The sequence below is a fragment of the Phalacrocorax carbo genome, chromosome 25, assembly GCF_963921805.1.
Source record: "Phalacrocorax carbo chromosome 25, bPhaCar2.1, whole genome shotgun sequence".
Classification (NCBI taxonomy): Eukaryota; Metazoa; Chordata; class Aves; order Suliformes; family Phalacrocoracidae; genus Phalacrocorax; species Phalacrocorax carbo.
Genome location: NC_087537.1, coordinates 3,295,063 through 3,313,382, shown reverse-complemented (window position 1 = coordinate 3,313,382; position 18,320 = coordinate 3,295,063). Strand labels below are relative to the sequence as shown.

Genomic DNA, 18,320 nt, shown 5'->3' with positions numbered 1-18,320 from the left:
ATGTACTTCCCCTGCTCGTGTGCTTGCTGAGCAGGGCAAGCAGCAAGTGTGTCCTTACTGGTAATTTTTGCAAAAGGCAGTGATGGATATTACCTATTTATTCCCATTATGATTTGCTACAGCAGTGAAAGGATCAGTGATGTCATTTGATGACAAGTATTTGATGGTTGATTGCTGTATTGAGTAAGGGGTATGTTGGAGATTAACATTATTTTTTAACTGTATTTAACTGCCTCATATTTTTTAAACTGTGTTTAACTGCCTCGCAAAGCATCTGGAGAAAGCTTTGACGTATTAGCCTGAAAGTATTTTCCAAATACTAGAAAATCTTTAAAATCTAGAACCTTTGTCCCCTTTGGGCCATTTTAAAAGCATAACGAATGACACGCTGGCATGCAGCAATTCTATTAGCACATTGTCATAACTTTTATTACCACCTGCCTATCCAAGCCATCTGGGAGGAAAGGATATAAGATATAAAAGTGACAGTTACTCAGAGGAGATTAAATAGCCCTGTGTATCTCAAGCTCGTACATTTGTCTTGCCTTTAGACTGCAGAAGCTTTCTGAAACTGCTCTGTGTATGTAAGATGGAGGTAATATTTAGGTACATTTTAAAATCCTGTTGAAATACAGAAAGTAGCTGTTAAAGTTTCAATTTTTGCATCACACGATTATCTATTTCCTTCCCTAATTATATGATTGACGGCTGCAGTCTTCTGGAGTTTGCTCATGGGAGACCAGTGAAAGGTACGGGGATTTAGGACTAACCTCTGCCCTCCAGCCAGGAAACCCTTCCACTTCTCGGCCTGTTCCAACAGGCTTGATGAATGTGCCATTGTACGATAAAAAGTTGTTGTCTCCTCTTTCCCTCCTCATTAGTCTCTCGTTTTCATGCTGTAAAGGGAGGTGTTGCCGCTAAATTTACCAGTTTGTCTTCAAGAAGGACCCACTGGAGCCTTTTAACTGTGTGATTACCTTTCCTGTTAAACCATTTCTTGAATGTGTGTGTGGAGATACCTGATCGCTTCAGTTTACCTGAAAGTAGAAGTTGTCTTATAGAAAACCACTTATTGTTGATAAATACCTTATGTGGAAATTGGTGCCTTGCCCAGACTGTTTGGGGTCTGTTCCTTGTGTTTAGTCTGAGGCCGGGCAGGGAGAACAGCGCTGTGGCCTCACAGAGACTTGGGGAAGGTGGTGATGGGCTCTGCTGCTGGCCCTCCGGCCATTCATGTGGAGCTGTAGGGTGTCTCGCAGTGATGGGCTATACCATAGGTATATGAGGAGATGTATGGAGGGCCATAGCGTCGTTGTTTCAGAGAATTCAAAAGTTATTTTAAGCTAAGTTATGGTGTCACTTCTTCATCCCTCTAATGCTTCTTAAATAAAGGTTATATTATTTCTCACTCTGCGTAAGGAAGTAGTTTAAAAGAGACCTGAATACTTCCATGTTGTGAGTAGTTTTGAGTAAAAAGACGTTAGTTAAAAACTGAAATCACTGAAACTAACTGCAGTTTTAACAAAAACAAAATCTAATTTCACATCCCATTCTTGTGTTTTATTTATTCGTTGTGCTTTTTTCTGGTCAAACCTTTTCATTAGGCTCAGCATCTTATTGCTTGGTGTGCAGACAGGTTGCTGTCAGTGTGGAGGTGAGCTGGAGAAACGTCATCCTTCCCCTGGCTGCTTATTTTCCTCTCAGGAGTTTGTGTCCCTGTCGTTTGTGCCTGTGCTATAAAACAGATCACTAGAACAATGTAGATTAAAAATAGCTGTGAACAGAACAATGTAACAGCCTGGGTGGAGTTGAGCAATTGAGAACTGTGAACCCCAAGGGGAAGGAAGAAGCTTGGGTCTCTCTTGCCCATACACTAAAATCTGCAAAAAGGCATCCCTTCCCCAGCCATGGAGAGGAGGAGGTGTTTCTTGCTGCTTGCACTGGAATTTTAGGTTTTATCTGTCCCCCAAAGACTTGTGACTGGAGAGGGTGAAGTGTCCTCGGAGGCAAGACAGAATGTTGCCCATGGAAGGGCAGTTAGGGAGGTATTCAAAACCAGTGTCTGCTAATTTTGGCTTAATTTGAATGACACAGAGCGGTTTAATTGAATTTCTTTGGAGGAATTGTGGTAATTTTAAGTTTAATGTAATAAGACCTGCAGCAAGTACCTAAAGTGCATATTGATGTCCCTTTTTAAAATGCTGATTTTCTTCCTCATTCCACATGCACAGCACAAACTGCAAATGCAAGTAGTTTGTAAAGCAGTTTGATGGGAGAGCACTTGCGTTGACAGTAGTGCTAGTTGTCCGCAGTTCAGGTGTTATTTAGGGAGTTAGTTGTTTGCCCCTGAGCTTTGCTCCAGGAAATACATTTCCATCGAGTTAAGTGTGCATCTCTGCAGGGTTAAATACTTATTTCTTGGCTCCTGATAGCCAGTATCTCTTTCAGTGTTTACATGGGCTCACTTGTGCTTTTTTTAAAGGAAATTAAACCTAAAAAAAATTCCCACTCTGTTTTACTGTTAGATAATGCCTGTGTGCCAGTATTTCCAGGTATTTTCTGAAGGTGCATAGAACTCAAAACCCAAGTACAGAGCTGTAAACTGGAGGAGAGGCTGGGGCAAGCCTTGCTTGGGAGAGGTCTGGTCTGCAGCTGGAGCCTGCACTCATCCAGACCTGCCCTGCAACTGCACATAAAGACTCCAAATTATGTTGATAGCAGTTTGGGGAGAATTATGTGCATATATGTTTAGGTTATTATTGTGAATATTCTCCTGTTGTTTTGAGGTGTGGAATTTTTAGATATATATTCTCTACGCTTTCCCCCATTTCCTTTCAACAACTAATGACTTGGCCTTCCTCAAGAGCTCGAGCCTGTCCTTTACCTTTCTGCCCTAATGAGCCTCAATATCAGCTTTTGTATTTAAAGCAATTTGTATCACAGGATAACAATTCTGTCTTTTACTCACCTTTTTTTTTTATCCTTTCGAGGACAAAGCTAACAGCAACGTAGTTCTCTTGGTTCACTGGCTGTCCTGTGCAGTAAGAGGAAGGCAGATAAATACCACCTGCGAAACGGAAAGTGTTTAGCAGAAAGCAAAACTGTAAGGCATGTGATGCTTTTATATCTGCCAAAGTTATGAATCCTAGTTTCTGAGCTCATCTTTGAGGGCGTGTTGTGTATCTGCCTTAGGGATCAGGACTCAGAAGTCAGAGATGGGTTGATTATTCTATTTTGTTTTAAAACCTCCCTTCTGGTATCTAGACCTCTGTCTTTTCAGTTGTGCCTGCGTTTTCATTCAGGTGTGTTGTAGTGGGTTTAACCCCATATGATCGCTGCAGATGACAGTTTCACTTGTCACTTAGAGGTTGGGAACTTCACTAGCATATGAAGGCAATGAAAATTTTACCCTCTGGCCAAAGGTATTCGGCTTGAAATAGAGAAATCATTACCAACACCTTCCATAATAGTAAGGCTTGAGGAGAAGGTTTAAGCTATAGGAAATTATTCTGTTGATGCTACTGGAGTCACTCTGAACCCAGGGTTTTGTTTTGCTGCCGAGTTCAGGTTGCTATTGCTGACTGCAGCTTTTTCAGATAAAGAACTTCATTTGTCAAATCTGATCTCCAATAGTCTGAGACTCTCAAAATGAAAACAGGGAGTAAGTAGTGAGTTGAAATGGTGGCCTCAGGGTACAGTAGTAAATCTGAAGCCAAGTGGAGAGTCTCCTACTTGAGCCTTGGACTCCTTAAAGGAAATTACATGCTAGGCTTATTCCTGTAAGGGGCTGCATATTGAAAGAATGAGTGGAGGTGGTATATCCCCCCTTCAGAAAACATATGGTAACACTTTAAAATGTTTAAAAGTAACATAATATTTTGAAGGTGCTAGGGGCAAGGGAGAAAATGTAATGGCTTTAACTTGTGTCCCATGAGATTTAAAAGTACTCCTGAAGTTTTTTTTTTCTTTGTTCTTAGTTTTGGATTTTTTCTCTTTTGGGGGACTGACAGGGTGAAGATCAACTATAAATTTCTTCTGCTGAATTGTGAAATTCTGTTTAATCTTCAAACTGGCGATGTCAAGGGTGCCGAGTCCTCCTCCTCCGGCAGAAATGTCGAGTGGACCTGTAGCAGAGAGCTGGTGCTACACTCAGGTAAGTCCACAATGTGCTGAGATATTCTTGACGTAACGCGATTAAAACCTGTGGTAAGAAATTTTTACAAAACAAGTTTAGAGTCTGGCTTGTCGGACGACAATGTGCTTGCTAACCATGAGCATTGATCACAGCAACAGCAGAATGTTTGCCCTCTGCCCTTGGTGGAGGAGGCAGCTGGAGAGGTTGGAGTGGTCCAGTTGCCACTGCCAGCCATTTCTAGACTCTGTTGTCCTGTGCTTGGTGCTTACTTGTCACACAGGTGACTCAATAAAACTTCCAGGTTTTCAGTTTTAAGACTGAGTTAAAAGATGGCTTTTAAGATGGCCAGGGTGAATGGGCATGACCCTAAACAGCCTATTTTCCTCTGTTTTAAGATCAAGGTGGTGAAGTTTTCCTACATGTGGACCATAAACAACTTCAGCTTCTGCCGAGAAGAAATGGGTGAGGTCATCAAAAGCTCGACCTTTTCATCTGGAGCCAATGATAAACTTAAATGGTAAGAAACAGAGCAGAGGGGTTCTCCCTGTTTGTACAACTGTGTGAAAGAATTTGGGCTTCTGTAACAGGGAACATAAAAAATAGTTGTACTGCACATGGATTCTTGCTTCCTTGGATGTGCGACACATGCATAGGGAGAAAGTACTGTTGCTTCAGCGCAGTGTTTGGACATACAAAACAAATGTGAGGATCTGGTTGTTTGCCGTGTTTCTTTGATAATGGAAAACATCAGAAGTAATAGAAAGCCGTAGCTGGAAGGGAGACTACATCCTGCCTTGAAGCAGAGATGTGCCGTGGAGGATTAGTAATGTCTTAAGTTGGGGGTTTTTTGACCGATATTTATCTTAACAAGTTCTTACAAGCCAATGAGAGTCCGCAGCTGGTGTATTCAAGCTGTATTTCATCCTCCCAGTTTCAGTCCCTAATACTCCATGTTGTTAAAAAGATAATTTTTTGCCTGCACTCTAAACCTGCAATTTAAGACTATTGCTACTGTATTACCTTTCTCTTTATGGCAGCTTTTTGTGGATTTGGAGACTTAACATTGTTACTTCGATGACCTCTGTGTTCTATAACTCCTTCTGCCCAGGAGTTTCTGCTTCTTAAAGATGACATTATTTTTACCCTTTTCCTTTAAAACCTTTCTTATCTTCCCTGAGTTCTCAAGTAATTTCCAGTAACTCAGAGAGGACTTTGGTCAGAACGTGTATCTACTGTGAGTTGTGTCTGACCTCGTAGATCCGTGGATGCCTGCTTCCCTATTTTATCCCTTGTTGGTGATAAGTGTTTTAGCATTTTTCTTCAGACCTCCTTAGTGTAGGCTGCAGCAGATTACCACTGAATAATTCTCTGTGTGAGCACGCGATACAATTTTTGTTCCCTTCCTTTGGGTGGCAGACCTGTGCTTTCCTTGGACTGCTTTTGGTTGTTAAATTACTTTACCTTTATAACCTTTGCTAGTCGTATCTCATTCTAATGTCTAGATCTTTCTGATTTTGATTGTCCTTGTGTGTTTGAGTTGTTAGTCATTTGGCCTAGTTTTTGCTTCATGTTAGATTCTGTGTCAAGTTTCAGGTCACGGAAGTGCTTATGAGTTAGCCTCTTCCTGCACTTACTACCTTTTCTTCACACAGGAGTATTCTTCTCTTTTTGCCCTGGTATTATGTTTTTGAGAAACTACCAGCCTTCCAGAAATATATCTTTCCTTTCAGTTGCTTCCTGTGGAATTTTACCTACCATTTCTCTGGATTTGTTGCACGTCCTCAAATCTGTTGCCTCCATTCTACTATTATTTTTTCCCACTTTCTTTTTGTGAAAGTTGACATCCAGGGTGCTTTTCAGTAACTTAAACCATACCCCCCTCCTTACCCCCCTGTATTTTTTTGAATTGGTTTGCCCATAGCTACTGCCTGTGTATTATCTGTCTTGGAGATGTAGCAGGAGGCTGACTGTAACACACAGTTCCACTCTATTTACCCAGCTATTATTTCCATGTGGTTCAGTGGCTGTTAAACAGAACTTGTTTGCTGTATATTTTATTGTGAAAATTCTACAATGCCCTTTCTTTGAAAGCCGTGAATGACCTGCCAAAAACTGTTCCTGACATCTCATTCAGATGCCTGCTTCTACAGGTGTTTACGTGTGAACCCTAAAGGCTTGGATGAAGAAAGTAAAGATTATCTTTCCCTCTATCTGTTGCTGGTGAGCTGTCCAAAAAGTGAAGTTCGAGCAAAGTTCAAATTCTCCATCCTGAATGCTAAAGGAGAAGAAACAAAAGCAATGGGTGTGTAAAAACTCTGTCTGATGGGGTCAGTTGTTTCTTTTTTGCTGTTTGATCAAGGGAGTTGCTCAGCTGGTGTTTAAAGCACTGTATCTTTCTTTCAGAGAGCCAGCGAGCATATCGATTTGTACAAGGCAAGGACTGGGGATTCAAAAAATTTATTAGAAGAGACTTTCTTTTGGATGAGGCCAATGGACTTCTTCCAGATGACAAACTCACTCTCTTCTGTGAGGTAAGTCTTCCTCTGCTGCTGAAAGAATAGCAGTTCCATTAGCTTAAGGTAGATGTGACCTTATTTTTCATCATTGCTTTTAAGGAGTCAGAGGTATCGGAAGAAATACTGGATGTTTATATGGCACTTAGATTTTATTTGTGCGTGTGTGTGCACCTGTGTGGCTGGTGGCTTTTTCTCCCTGTGATTCATCGCATTTCGCTTCCATTTATTTCTTTGTTACTTTATATTTGTCTTTTACCTGTGATGATAATAGGAATTAAACATGTTTTGATTATCACTTCACTTCTGGTTTAGTGTTATCCATCTGTTTGCACTCCTTAATTTGAAACTCAATTGGGATAATAACCAACGCTAGCTCTGTAATGGAAACTGGCCCACCTATTACTTGCCTACTGAATAAAGAGTTTTATTTTCCTAAGTGTGTCTATACAGCCAACAAAAAGAAAAATTTAAGAAAAAGGAATTTTATAGTAACCACAACTTTCTGATCGTTGTGTTTGTATTTTTTTACAACTGCTTACAAAATTATTATTTCACCGATACGTATTTCAGACAAAGATGCAGGCAGTTATTTCTAAAACTAGATATTTAAGTTTAGCAACCTTAACGAGCAAATTTAAACTCTCTAATTTGTGTCTTCAGAGCTTCTGCTGCCTTATTCCCGTTGTCTTTTTAACTGCAAAATACCTCCTGTTGCTGTGATTTTTTTGCCAGAAGACAAGTGGAACACATTGTTCTCTCTTTGGATCTCCTGCAGTGGTTTTTATGGGAGTCTTTTCTTTTGTTGTGTTTTCTTTCAGGAGTGAGAGAAATGCTTCAAAGTTGTTTGTCAGCTGGATTTGCTTGTTTGGTTGGTTTTGTTTGTGGGTTTTTTTTTCTTTTTTTTTTTTTGTTTTCGTGTTTTTTTCCCAGTTTTCTCTGGCCATCAGAAGCATGCAGATGTTAATTTAACAAACATCTCTTAAAGGGCGTGTATTCAATCAATAGCATAAATTAGCACTGTCAGGGATGGAACCTTTCCTTTAACACTTGTAGCAGTATGGGAGGAGAAGAGGACAGTGTCTTGGATGACATCTCTATAGGTCTGGCAATTATTCTTTCCTTCATGATAAAATAGCCAGAAAACTTACAATTGTGGAGTGAAATTAAAAAATTAATGTCTGAGAAGGGAATTTGCAAGGTGCGATGTAGATAAACCTGAGATCCACCAGTAGTCTTGGCAACTAGCACTAATTCAAGTCACTTCATTCTTCTCTGAATTACTCCCTTCAATAGCTTCAGCTCAGTGTTTTTGTTTGCTCTGGATGAAGAGGAAACTTGCTGCCGCTTCACCTGGCCTTGATGTCTTCTGTTCTCTCTCTGTTTGTTCTACAGTCTAGCATGTAAGAAATATTAAGTTTAGTGGTATTGGAGGGGAAGGTTTTGCTGTCTGGAAACAGTTTGGTGAGAACTTTCAACAGCTTCATTTTGGGGTTCCCCAATACCCCCCCCTTTTTTTTTTTTAAGTTTTCCCTTTTTTTTCCTTTATTTTCTTCCCGGGGCTTATAAGTCTCTTAGCGCACAAGCAGTGTGCCATATGCTTTCCTAATGCTTCCCTGCTGGCCACAGGTGCCAAGTGATGCTGCTCACATCTGTACTTTCAGCAAGCGTGTTTTTGTATGTAGGAACTCTCTAAGGAGTTAGCAATAGTGGATGTTGAGGTGCTTGTTATGTGGGGATATGTTGGAGTTTTCTGGAGACCAGAAGGTTGCTGAGTGTTTCTGCTGCACCTTCTCATTACTTTATTAAAGTTAAAAGGAAAAAGCCTTTTGGTCTCTGCTCGTGTCCGGTGCTGAACACCAATAATGTCTTGCTGAAAATGCTGCTAAGGCAGAGAATGATGTTCCTTGTCAAGCATTTCAAATCTGACCTCATTTACTTGTCAGTTTGGGGCTTTTTCAACCTCTGTTTTGCAGGTGGGGCTGATTGTTCATAACCCAACTGCATTACTTTTTGCTGTTTAAATCATATTCCAACATCATAGGTAAATATTCTGGAAAATCTCCAAAAAGAATGGTGTTCCCAAAGTTATGCTAACAGCTCTTTTCCAAACTGAGCATTGGTTCCCTTGCTAAGATGTTGAAAATAGCTTAAGCAAAACGTTCTCTATTTTGACCTCTAAGGCTGGTCACCACTCGGAATCTACCAGTCTAACTCCTTATGTAAAAAGCCATGTAATACATTTTCAGGCCAGATTTTCTTTCATATATGAAGAGGATTTATTTGTTGGTTTGAGACACAGTTTGCAAGTCTCTCTTGGCTGGTCTGTAATCAGTATTGGACTCCAGCAAGGGATCTGTGTCTTAGAATTCCTTTTTAATGAATGTGATGAGTTTTAATCCATCCTTAGGTCCACATTGCTGGCCTAGATGTTGCAGGGCAAAAAGGTGATGTAGCTGTCGCATTAATGACGAAGAATATTAGCTTTCTCACATTTGCTCTATCTAATCATCAGTGGCCTTTGGCAAGCAGCATCTGATACTTGTTTGGGTTTGAGTGTTGTATGGACACAAGATGTGTCTGCTATCGGAAACCCACTGGAGGTTTCCAAGAGTGGGGGCATGTGCTGTCAGCAAGTTTTTTCCTTAGAAGATGCTTCTGTCATCTCTCTCACTTCATAATTTACCTCTCCTTTTACACAAATGTGAAGGTTCCTTTGCTGTCCCTTGTTGTTCTTTGGCCATTGGTTATTAATAGAACTGAAATTTAACTTGGACTTGACAGCAAATCCAGGAAATAGTCTCACGGATGCTTCCCTGTCAGTCAGCTTCTTGCTTTATTCTTTGTTGTAGTGGGGTAGTATTAGTCACCCTGATCTTTTCTAATTGGAGTCTGCTGTAGAAGGCGTATGATTTACTGTGCGTTCAACAATAATGGTTCGGTGCTGAATAGGCTCGTAACGGTTCCCTTTGTGTAGGTTATTCGTCAGCCAATATGGCTACGTATGGTCCCTGCCTGACCGTGCATGCTTTAGAGCAGGCGATAAGGAATCTGCCTTCCCCGAATCTTCTTAGTTACTTGACATAAAGCTGCTTTTTAAAACTTACTGAGTTTTTTGGGGGTTTTTGGTTTGGGGTTTTTTTTAATATTCTGTAATTTGATGGAAGCATTGAACCCTCTAAGAAATTTAGAACCAGAAGCAGCAAGGCATCTGGGGGGTGGTCAGGCACTGCCCTTGCACGCACGTGTGGATGCAGTGCTCGGTTATAGAAGCCCTCTGTGTACTTCGTTTTCATTTGTACTGCTGTCTGTATTGCATTATTGATTGGGGAGGGTTTCAGAGTGTTGATAGAAGGAAAAAACTAGGTCAGGTATGATGTCTGTAAAAGCAGAAAAATAAGGTTCCACTTCCTTAGGAAACCATCTAATAAGGTTACAATTAAATTGCATAGACGTGCTATTAATTTGGGGTCTAGAAGGAAACCTGCTGGTGTGATTTTGGACTTGGGGTAGGCCCTCTGGAGGAGCAGAGAACAGGGTTAAGGCAGGGGTAGTAAGGATGCCTTGAAAATGTAGACATTTTTAATCATACAGTGACTCTGCTTGAGAGGTGTGGGTTTTGCTTTGCATTTCCCTTCACCTGTCCTGGAAATAAAAACATCCTGTAGGGAGACAAGTTTTGCAGTGTGTGGTTTTGAGTTCATTTGCTTTCTTTTCCCCTTCAGGTGAGTGTGGTACAGGACTCTGTCAATATCTCCGGCCAGAACACTATGAACATGGTGAAGGTACCAGAGTGCCGTTTGGCAGATGAGTTGGGAGGACTCTGGGAGAACTCGCGCTTCACGGACTGCTGCCTGTGCGTTGCAGGCCAGGAGTTCCAGGCTCACAAAGCCATACTAGCAGGTCAGTATTGAGTTGGATGGGCCTTAGCGGGGTGGGAGACAACAACCTGCTGGCAAGTGGGGCTTTTTTGAGTTGTTACTTCTTTAAAGGAGAATTTTGCAGCTCTTTTAACTGCAGAGCTGTGGTACAGGAGCATTTTGTGAACTGTCACAGGTAGAGAAGAAATATCTACTCTGTTTTTAATTGCCTATCTCCTCCGATAGCGAGGATGGTAGGAGGATTCTTTTGTGGCTGTAGTGTGCTATAATGTATTCCTAAAGCATTTGTAAGGAGAAGTTAGCACAGTTCCAGAGGAATGCTTTCTTGTAAAGTCAAGAAATATACCTTACCACCCATGTACTCTTTGACCTGGGTTGAAAGGACATAATAAATTCTCCCATTCCTGGTTTGAAGCGACATCAGCCACATGATGTTGCATCACAACCTGTACTTTCTTTACCAGTTGTACCCAATTTTCCCTGTCTGCTGTAGGAGAGCTTTTCCTGCATTAAGTAGCAGGACAGTTGTTGAGGTGTTAGCAGGCTACACTTAGTTCCTCCTGAAGTGTAAAAGAGCATCTCTAACTGTGTTTTTATTTCCCCCACTGCCGCAGCACGTTCCCCGGTTTTCAGCGCCATGTTTGAGCATGAGATGGAGGAGAGTAAAAAGGTAAGTTCCTGAAGGAAGGAGAGCTACTGCTGCTAGGTGAACAGCTCTCTAGTCAATGCTTAGCTTCACTGGTCAGAGAACTTTTTCAGGTAGTGTTTGTGACTGTTGTCACCTTTTAACTGTTTTTCTCACATTAGATGCAGGTCTCTGCTTCAACTGTCCTGAAGGGAGGAAGGAAGGGATCAAGGAGGCAATTGTTACCTTTGTTACTCTTGGGGAAAGAGTTTGGGGTGGGGTAGGGAGAAGCAGAGAATGTGAAATACAACTTAGAATTCTTCTTACTCCATCTGCATCTTCTTTTGTTTTTTTCGGGGGTGTTTTTTGTTCTTTTGGGGTTCGTTTTTGGTGTTCAAGTAGTACACATTCTAAATAGTTTGTCTCTACAAATTTCTGAATACTGAAAGAGCTTGGGTAGAAGAAAGCCAGTAGCCTCTTGTCAGGATCTTAATAAGCTTCATTTTTTCTGGTACAGAATCGGGTTGAGATCAATGACGTGGAGCCTGAAGTTTTTAAGGAAATGATGTGCTTTATTTACACGGGGAAGGCACCAAATCTTGACAAAATGGCTGATGACTTGCTGGCAGCTGCTGACAAGGTACAGTTGGGATTTATGGGTGTTCAGAGAACCAGGAATGACATGTGCCTTGCTTTACACGATGCTAATCGGAGATTGCTGCAGTAAGTTTTTCGTGTGATCATTGTGGTTGGGCAGTTTCTTCGAATTGGTCGTGGCTTATAGGTAAAGCTGGATGGAGTATGAGATACCTATAAGACAGGATATACATATAAGATACCTGTAGCTGTATAGATACATATCTTAACATATAACAGTCAGGAATTTTTGTCTCTACTGCTCATTTTTAAGCATTTTCTTAAAATTTCAGAGGACATCTCTGTTCAGCATAATCTGGCATAAGAGCTGGGGGTGAGAAGAAAATTGTGAGGTGGACCTGGCGATATTTTTTTTTAGTGTGGTTATTACCAAATCTCAAAAGTAGTGTTCTGTCTTGGCAAACAGGGCCTGCTTCTCCTTCTGGTCTGGCTGGTATCAGCAGCTTCAAGAGATGCTCTAAAATGATGGATAGCCAAGAGTGGGAAGGTCCTGTTGTTTATTTTCTTTTTGCAGTGGCAGTCCCTGCTGTTTATGGAGAGGAGGGGTGCACTGGAGGAAGCCCTGTTGCCTAACCCGTCTGTGGTTTTGCAGGGTCCTTGCCAGGGTGGTGTCGGGAATGGTCTGACGGGAAGGCTGCTGGTAGTCCCCGTGTAGCAGGCCTTGCCGGCCAGCCAGCCGCTGCCTCCTTCCCTTTGCAGCACCAAGGACAGAAGAGTGCTCTGCTGGCCTGTGAGCCGTATTAACCAGTGAAAATTCGTAATATATAACCAAAATTTTATTTGCTTTTTCTTTTTTCTCTTAAAAGTGAACTTAGTGCTGGTGAAAGATGCCAGTTTGACAGCACTGGAGACTAAAGTCCTGAATTTATCCATCGAACAGGTTCAGCACGGGTAGCAGCAGTGCAAGATTCTCCACACTGCCCTGCCAATGTGCCTCAACTCTGACCTGGAGGGACCACCTCTAGGGGTGAGAGCGTAGTTCAGTCTCCATGCTTCTTCAGTCCTTGGATTCTCTTGTGGGTGCCAGTTAGGGTGGTGGATTTTAAGGTGTGGATGCATGTAACCTTGTTCCACGCAACCACCACACGGCCATCAAATTCCCTGTCACTGCAGACCTGGGCTTCATCAGAAATGCTGATTTTAGAGGTGAAATGCTCCATATGCCATCATTAGGCCACTGCGACTAGAATTAAAGTGGAAATAATGCAAGGAGATTCTTGGCCTGAAGATAATCATTGCCACATTTTATTCAATATTTAAAGAGTGTTGACTGAGAGCTCACGTACCGTCTTTAACTGAGACAAGTGTAAGCAAGAAGCAGTACATTAAGGACAGATTAGGCTTTAACTTTGAGTTTCCTGCTTTTAATGTAGGTTTTTTCTTCCTTTTAAAATCATTGTGTGTCTTTTAAAAGCAGAAATAAAAAAAAAATCTTTCACAAAAGCACATAAAACATCTAATATTTACTCAAGAGACTGAAACAGCTTCTTCTGAGATCCTCCTGTCTCTTGGGAAAAATACGTAATTAGACCAAAACCAAAACAAAGCACGTCTTCTCAACCCAGGAGATACTATTTCATTCTCTTGGGTAAGTATGCTATTGGGTAGGGTGGTTTTTTTTCAAGTGTAATTAAGAAAGGGGGGGGAGGGGAAATCTTGGTACCTGAGAGACCAGAATGGCTACTTTTGCCCAACTATGTAATTAGAAGCTGAGCTATTTGTAGCCAAAACCAAAATAAAAATTGTACATGCATGGAGGAGAATATTCAGTTTACAAAAGGAATGATTTTAGGCTTCATTTGCTGCATTTTAAGCTACTGACAGACAATAATATAAACTAATGGCTTGCCCCTCGCTTGAAACTGTTTTAGTTATTGATACAGATTAAGCAAGTAAATTTGATTTGCCTTCTCAGTTGTTCTGGTGGGAGAAAACTGTCCTGGTTATGAGTGCCATGCCTCAGCTGAAGTAATTATTAGCACCGACTCTTAAGTGAAAAGATGTTTTTATAATCTAAAATTATTCATTTAAACTTTAATCATAATGGGATGAAAATCTCAATCAGAATATAAAATCAATTTATAGGAATAGTGCTTATCATATGGCAAGTGGTCCCGTCGTCATGCAGACGAGGTCGTTACCAGCTCTCTGCTCAGGCTGACAGAGCAATCCTTACAAATCTGGTATCTTCCCAATGTGCCCTCACATACTGAGGAACTTGTATTCCATGGCATCTCGAAGTTGTCCAAAAAATAAACAATATTAAGCTCACTTTCAAATGCAATTATCTGTCAGATTAAAAAAACCCAACAATCTTAAAGATTTTCATTTTAGAAATGTCACTCAACTGGAAGCCATAATGTGAAGATGACTGTGTTTAATCATTAGGATAATTTATGTAGTGCTAATGTTATTACTCATTTAAGAACTGCATTAGAATTGACTACTCTCCTAATCCCTGTGAAATGTAATCATGGGATCTAGGATATTCGGAACTATTCAGTCTGTTTCATCCAAAGAACTGCAAACCCCATAATCAGATCACACACGCCAGGGTTTTCAGAAGTATCTTGGTCTCGCAGTAACCGGCTATGATGTTCTAAAAGGCTGAGGTTTGGCGTTTAGATTTCATGTCTCGATAACCAGTGGCTTAAAGTTTTCTGAGTATCGACCTCTCTGAAGCCTGCCCGAGGCCCCCGTGTTGCTTTTGCAAATCTTGGCTGTGTCTGAATGTTTCAATACTGACCGAAGTGCTGCGGAAAGTAGAGCGTGAGATTTATTAGGCAGCACTCTTCTTCTAAGCACATCCTTTGGATTTCTCAAACCATTGGCATGGTCCAACCCTGTGGATCTAAAAATTGTTGAGGCAAATGCGCAATTGCACGGTAGAAACTCTTAGACTGAGATAGAGCTTTTGCCAGGGCGTTACAGACATGCTGTGATGTTTCATTTCCAGCTGGATGGCCGCAAGAAATCAGGGGCATTTGTTTAACGTTGTAGTATTAAACTGGTAGCACGTACTTGAGCAGGGCTGATCTTAATGGCCAGGTTATTAATGGCGAAGAAATTGAGTGAAAACTGCCTAAACATCACTGGAACACCTATGGAGCATTCACTGTTAGATAGGCCTTCCCACTGAAGCCGGGTGATACAGTCATGCAGCAGTAGAGTGAGAGTAAAGGTTTGGCTTTAGCATTCTGTGCCTTGAAGTAACTGAGATAGGACACATTCCAGGTGACCTGAAATTCTCATTTCAAAGCATGAGCACAGCACCAGTAAGCCTGTAACACCAGAAGAGTTATGGTGGGTATGTTTCCTCTCCATTGCTTTCCTCAGGGTGGGCACATCATGACTCTACTTTTCTTTTATCTTTTTTTTGTTTGTTTGCTGGTCGCTACTTCTTCGAATACAGTTCAGGCGCATATAGCAAAGCAAAGAGGTCTGTTCAGCATGACAGGGTAGTTTGTTACTGAAGAGTGAAGGAGCACAAGTAAGGCTTCACGTCAGGCCTGACCAGGTGTTTTCTTCTTTGTAACCGTCCTTCGGCTTGTATTTTGCAGTATGCCCTGGAACGTCTGAAGGTGATGTGTGAGGACGCACTGTGCAGTAACCTGTCGGTGGAAAATGCAGCTGAGATTCTCATTTTAGCTGACCTACATAGCGCTGATCAACTGAAAACCCAAGCAGTGGACTTCATTAACTAGTGAGTTTACTTTTGTTCCAGGATGCAACAAATCTAGAGGAAAGTGTTTATTAAGCAATCGGGTTCACAACTTGTGAACTGTCGCACGTAGGGGAGATTCTCCTCTATTATTTTTCTTTTTTAGTTCTCCCATTGTGATCCTTCATTTATCCAGCATCCCAGAAGCAGCATTGCCCTAAGGGCAGGTTAGTCTTGTCCTGCTGGGACTGTAAGTGTACAGCAGGACTGTCTCTGTGAGCTATTATGGATCTCCTCCTAAGATCACAAGAACTCTTAGGTAATAGAATATCAGGTAGTCCCTGATATTGAGGGACTATTTGCAACTCGTAAAACAACAGACCTTTCAGTAGGTGTAAAATGACTAGCAACTACTTTGATGGCTGGAAACATTTTCACTAGTATTTGTCAGTTAATACAGTTTTTCTCAGTATTTTCTATATTGACTTAAAATAATTCTGTGCTGAGCAGTCAGGGTAGGTGAGCATTGTGTTCCTGCTGTCCTCCACCTGGCATCATGTATGTTTGAGCTTGTTCATCCTTTAGTTGAAGGACTGTCCAGCATACAGTTATGCCACCAGAGCCAGAGCTTGCAATCTTCGCAAAAGATACCTAACACACATCCAGAGTGATCCTAAAACAGCACACTAAAAATGTTGGGTTTCTCGGGCATGTGGAAAGAATCTATTTAGTTAATCCTTTTTATCCCCAGTTGGTAACTTCAGATTTATTCTCTCTTATTTCTAGTCATGCTTCTGACGTCATGGAGACATCAGGCTGGAAGTCTATGGTAGTATCACACCCCCATTTGGTGGCTGAGGCATATCGCTCTCTGGCCTCTGCACAGTGTCCCTTTCTGGGACCCCCACGTAAGCGACTGAAGCAATCCTAAACTCCTGTCTGTCACACCACCCCATGTTTTTCTGGAAGCAGCATCAGCTGTTGCTGCTGTAACCTTGACCACCAGGTAGACAGCGAAATCTGTGGAGCTTTTACTCTGTTGTTGGGGGGAAGAGACTGCTTCGTGACACCCAGACTTTTTAAAACAGCACCAAGTAACTTGGGGAGAGGGGGGAGGGTGGGCCTGGGGCTCTGGGGCTGTTCAACCTAATGAATCCCTGTCGCTGCATCGTCTGTGTGTTCCCTTCGACTTGGCTGAGTCAATTAAGTACAGGGTTCGGTTTAGGCACCAACCCAAGTCGGAATAACCCAGTAGTGGTACTGGGGAAAACGACCTCTCTGCGTCTGGCAGCACAGAACAAACCGTCAGATGCCTGGAGCAAGAGGACATTTTAGCTTTGGAGAGCATTGGAGGGTTAAAAAGAATTTCCAGTGAGGTTCTGGAAAGCAAGTACCTGATGGGAGCTCCAGTAGTATTTATATCAAAAAAAGAGAATTTAAGTCCTTCCAGCTGAGCTAAAAACTGGACGTTTGTGTAACTCCTTATTGCCATCCAGCAACAAGAAGATCAGTTTCTCTGTTAGTAGCACTTGTATGTTAATTGCAAAAAAGAAAAAAAAAAAGAAAAAAAAAAAAAGAAAAACCCCACCTTTTATAAAATGACAGGTTGAAGTGAAAGGGGACAGTGAAAGGCTGTGTGTTCTGAGGGTGTGAATAGACTGAAGGCAGCCTTTGGCAAGTCTGTATTGGTTTTGAAAGGACTAGATAATCCTTGATCTGGAGCGTGCTGTCTGACGAGAGCAATGGTTACTGTTTTTAGATATTGTGGGAAATGTTTTTGGCATTTTTCCCTGCTTTATTTCCCTCCTCCCCCTTTTTAAGGAAAAAAAAAGAGAAATTTTATTGTTCATGAACGCTGTGTCAAAAGTCCCTGTCCTGAGTTGCTAAATGATTCTTAACAACTGTTTGTACCTGACTTGCCGACTGTATAGGAGCCAGTCTGTTCCTTTCTATTAGTCACTCTTCTTACAGGGAAGAAGTTTCAAAATAGCTGGTAATTTTTTTTTTCCTTTTTGAAAATATAAATAATTACTATTTTGTACTGTGTGGTATCTCTTGTCTTTTTTTGTGTTTCATTTTTAAGACTTCCCAGTTTAAAATGGGCTCCCAAAAGGTTCCATTTCAGTCTGCTGCCATGTACTGATGGTGACATGCTGTTCCTGGAACTCAGATGGGATTTATTAAGGAATGTTGCACGTAAAACTGGAACGCAAACCTGTGTTATTTCTCGTAGCAGGTATTACCAAAATACTAAAGAGTGTTGGTTTTCGTAGTAGCTGCGTGAAGCTGACCCATGGTCCTTCCTTTTACCCGGACCTGTTTAGGTGTGGGTAGGGAGAATAATATAATAAGCCATCTGTTTTATAACATTCGGGTGCAACGCAGGGTGTCTGGGTAGGATAGACACCATCCATTTATGTCATCATTAGCTCCAGATCTCCAGGGAGGTTAGACTGAAACACGTCGTGCCAGGGCAGTGGCAAATTGATCTGACCTTAAGATGGTCAGGTAGGGCACGTAATGGATTACAGAGAATAACTCTGTTTTGTCTAGAAAATAGATTAGGTATCTGTTGTCGCTGATTTTTCATTCTGTTACCATACTTTCTCTTGCGGCCTCTTGTCCCTTGTGCGAAGGAGAATTCCGTTCATACGCTCCTGTGTTTAATCTAGCTGCTGTCTATTTTTATCAAATGGTGACTCATGAGAGGGTCCCTGCCCCTTTTTGTGTTTCCCCACCGAAGCTCTCACCATAAACACACAGCCAGCTGTATAGAAAAGCCTTCCTTTTACGTGGTTCACAAATTCCCTTATTATATCTATTGCTCAAACGCCACTAATTCCTTTTA

At 41.5% G+C, this 18,320-nt stretch overlaps 1 protein-coding gene across 7 annotated transcripts in view; it reads left to right on the top strand.

Moving 5' to 3' along the window:
- The window catches only part of SPOP (speckle type BTB/POZ protein), a 29,704-nt gene extending 12,191 nt beyond the window's left edge, over positions 1 to 17,513 (top strand). For all 7 annotated transcript variants that reach the window (XM_064473540.1, XM_064473536.1, XM_064473538.1 and 4 more), the window contains 9 exons: positions 4,011 to 4,153; positions 4,531 to 4,652; positions 6,286 to 6,437; positions 6,539 to 6,666; positions 10,374 to 10,551; positions 11,144 to 11,199; positions 11,672 to 11,794; positions 15,372 to 15,514; positions 16,259 to 17,513. In XM_064473540.1, coding sequence (XP_064329610.1) covers positions 4,076 to 4,153; positions 4,531 to 4,652; positions 6,286 to 6,437; positions 6,539 to 6,666; positions 10,374 to 10,551; positions 11,144 to 11,199; positions 11,672 to 11,794; positions 15,372 to 15,514; positions 16,259 to 16,403 — 1,125 coding nt within the window. In that variant the 5' untranslated portion in view covers positions 4,011 to 4,075 and the 3' untranslated portion in view covers positions 16,404 to 17,513. The remainder of the gene's footprint in view (positions 1 to 4,010; positions 4,154 to 4,530; positions 4,653 to 6,285; positions 6,438 to 6,538; positions 6,667 to 10,373; positions 10,552 to 11,143; positions 11,200 to 11,671; positions 11,795 to 15,371; positions 15,515 to 16,258) is intronic.
- The last annotated feature ends 807 nt before the right edge of the window (positions 17,514 to 18,320 follow it).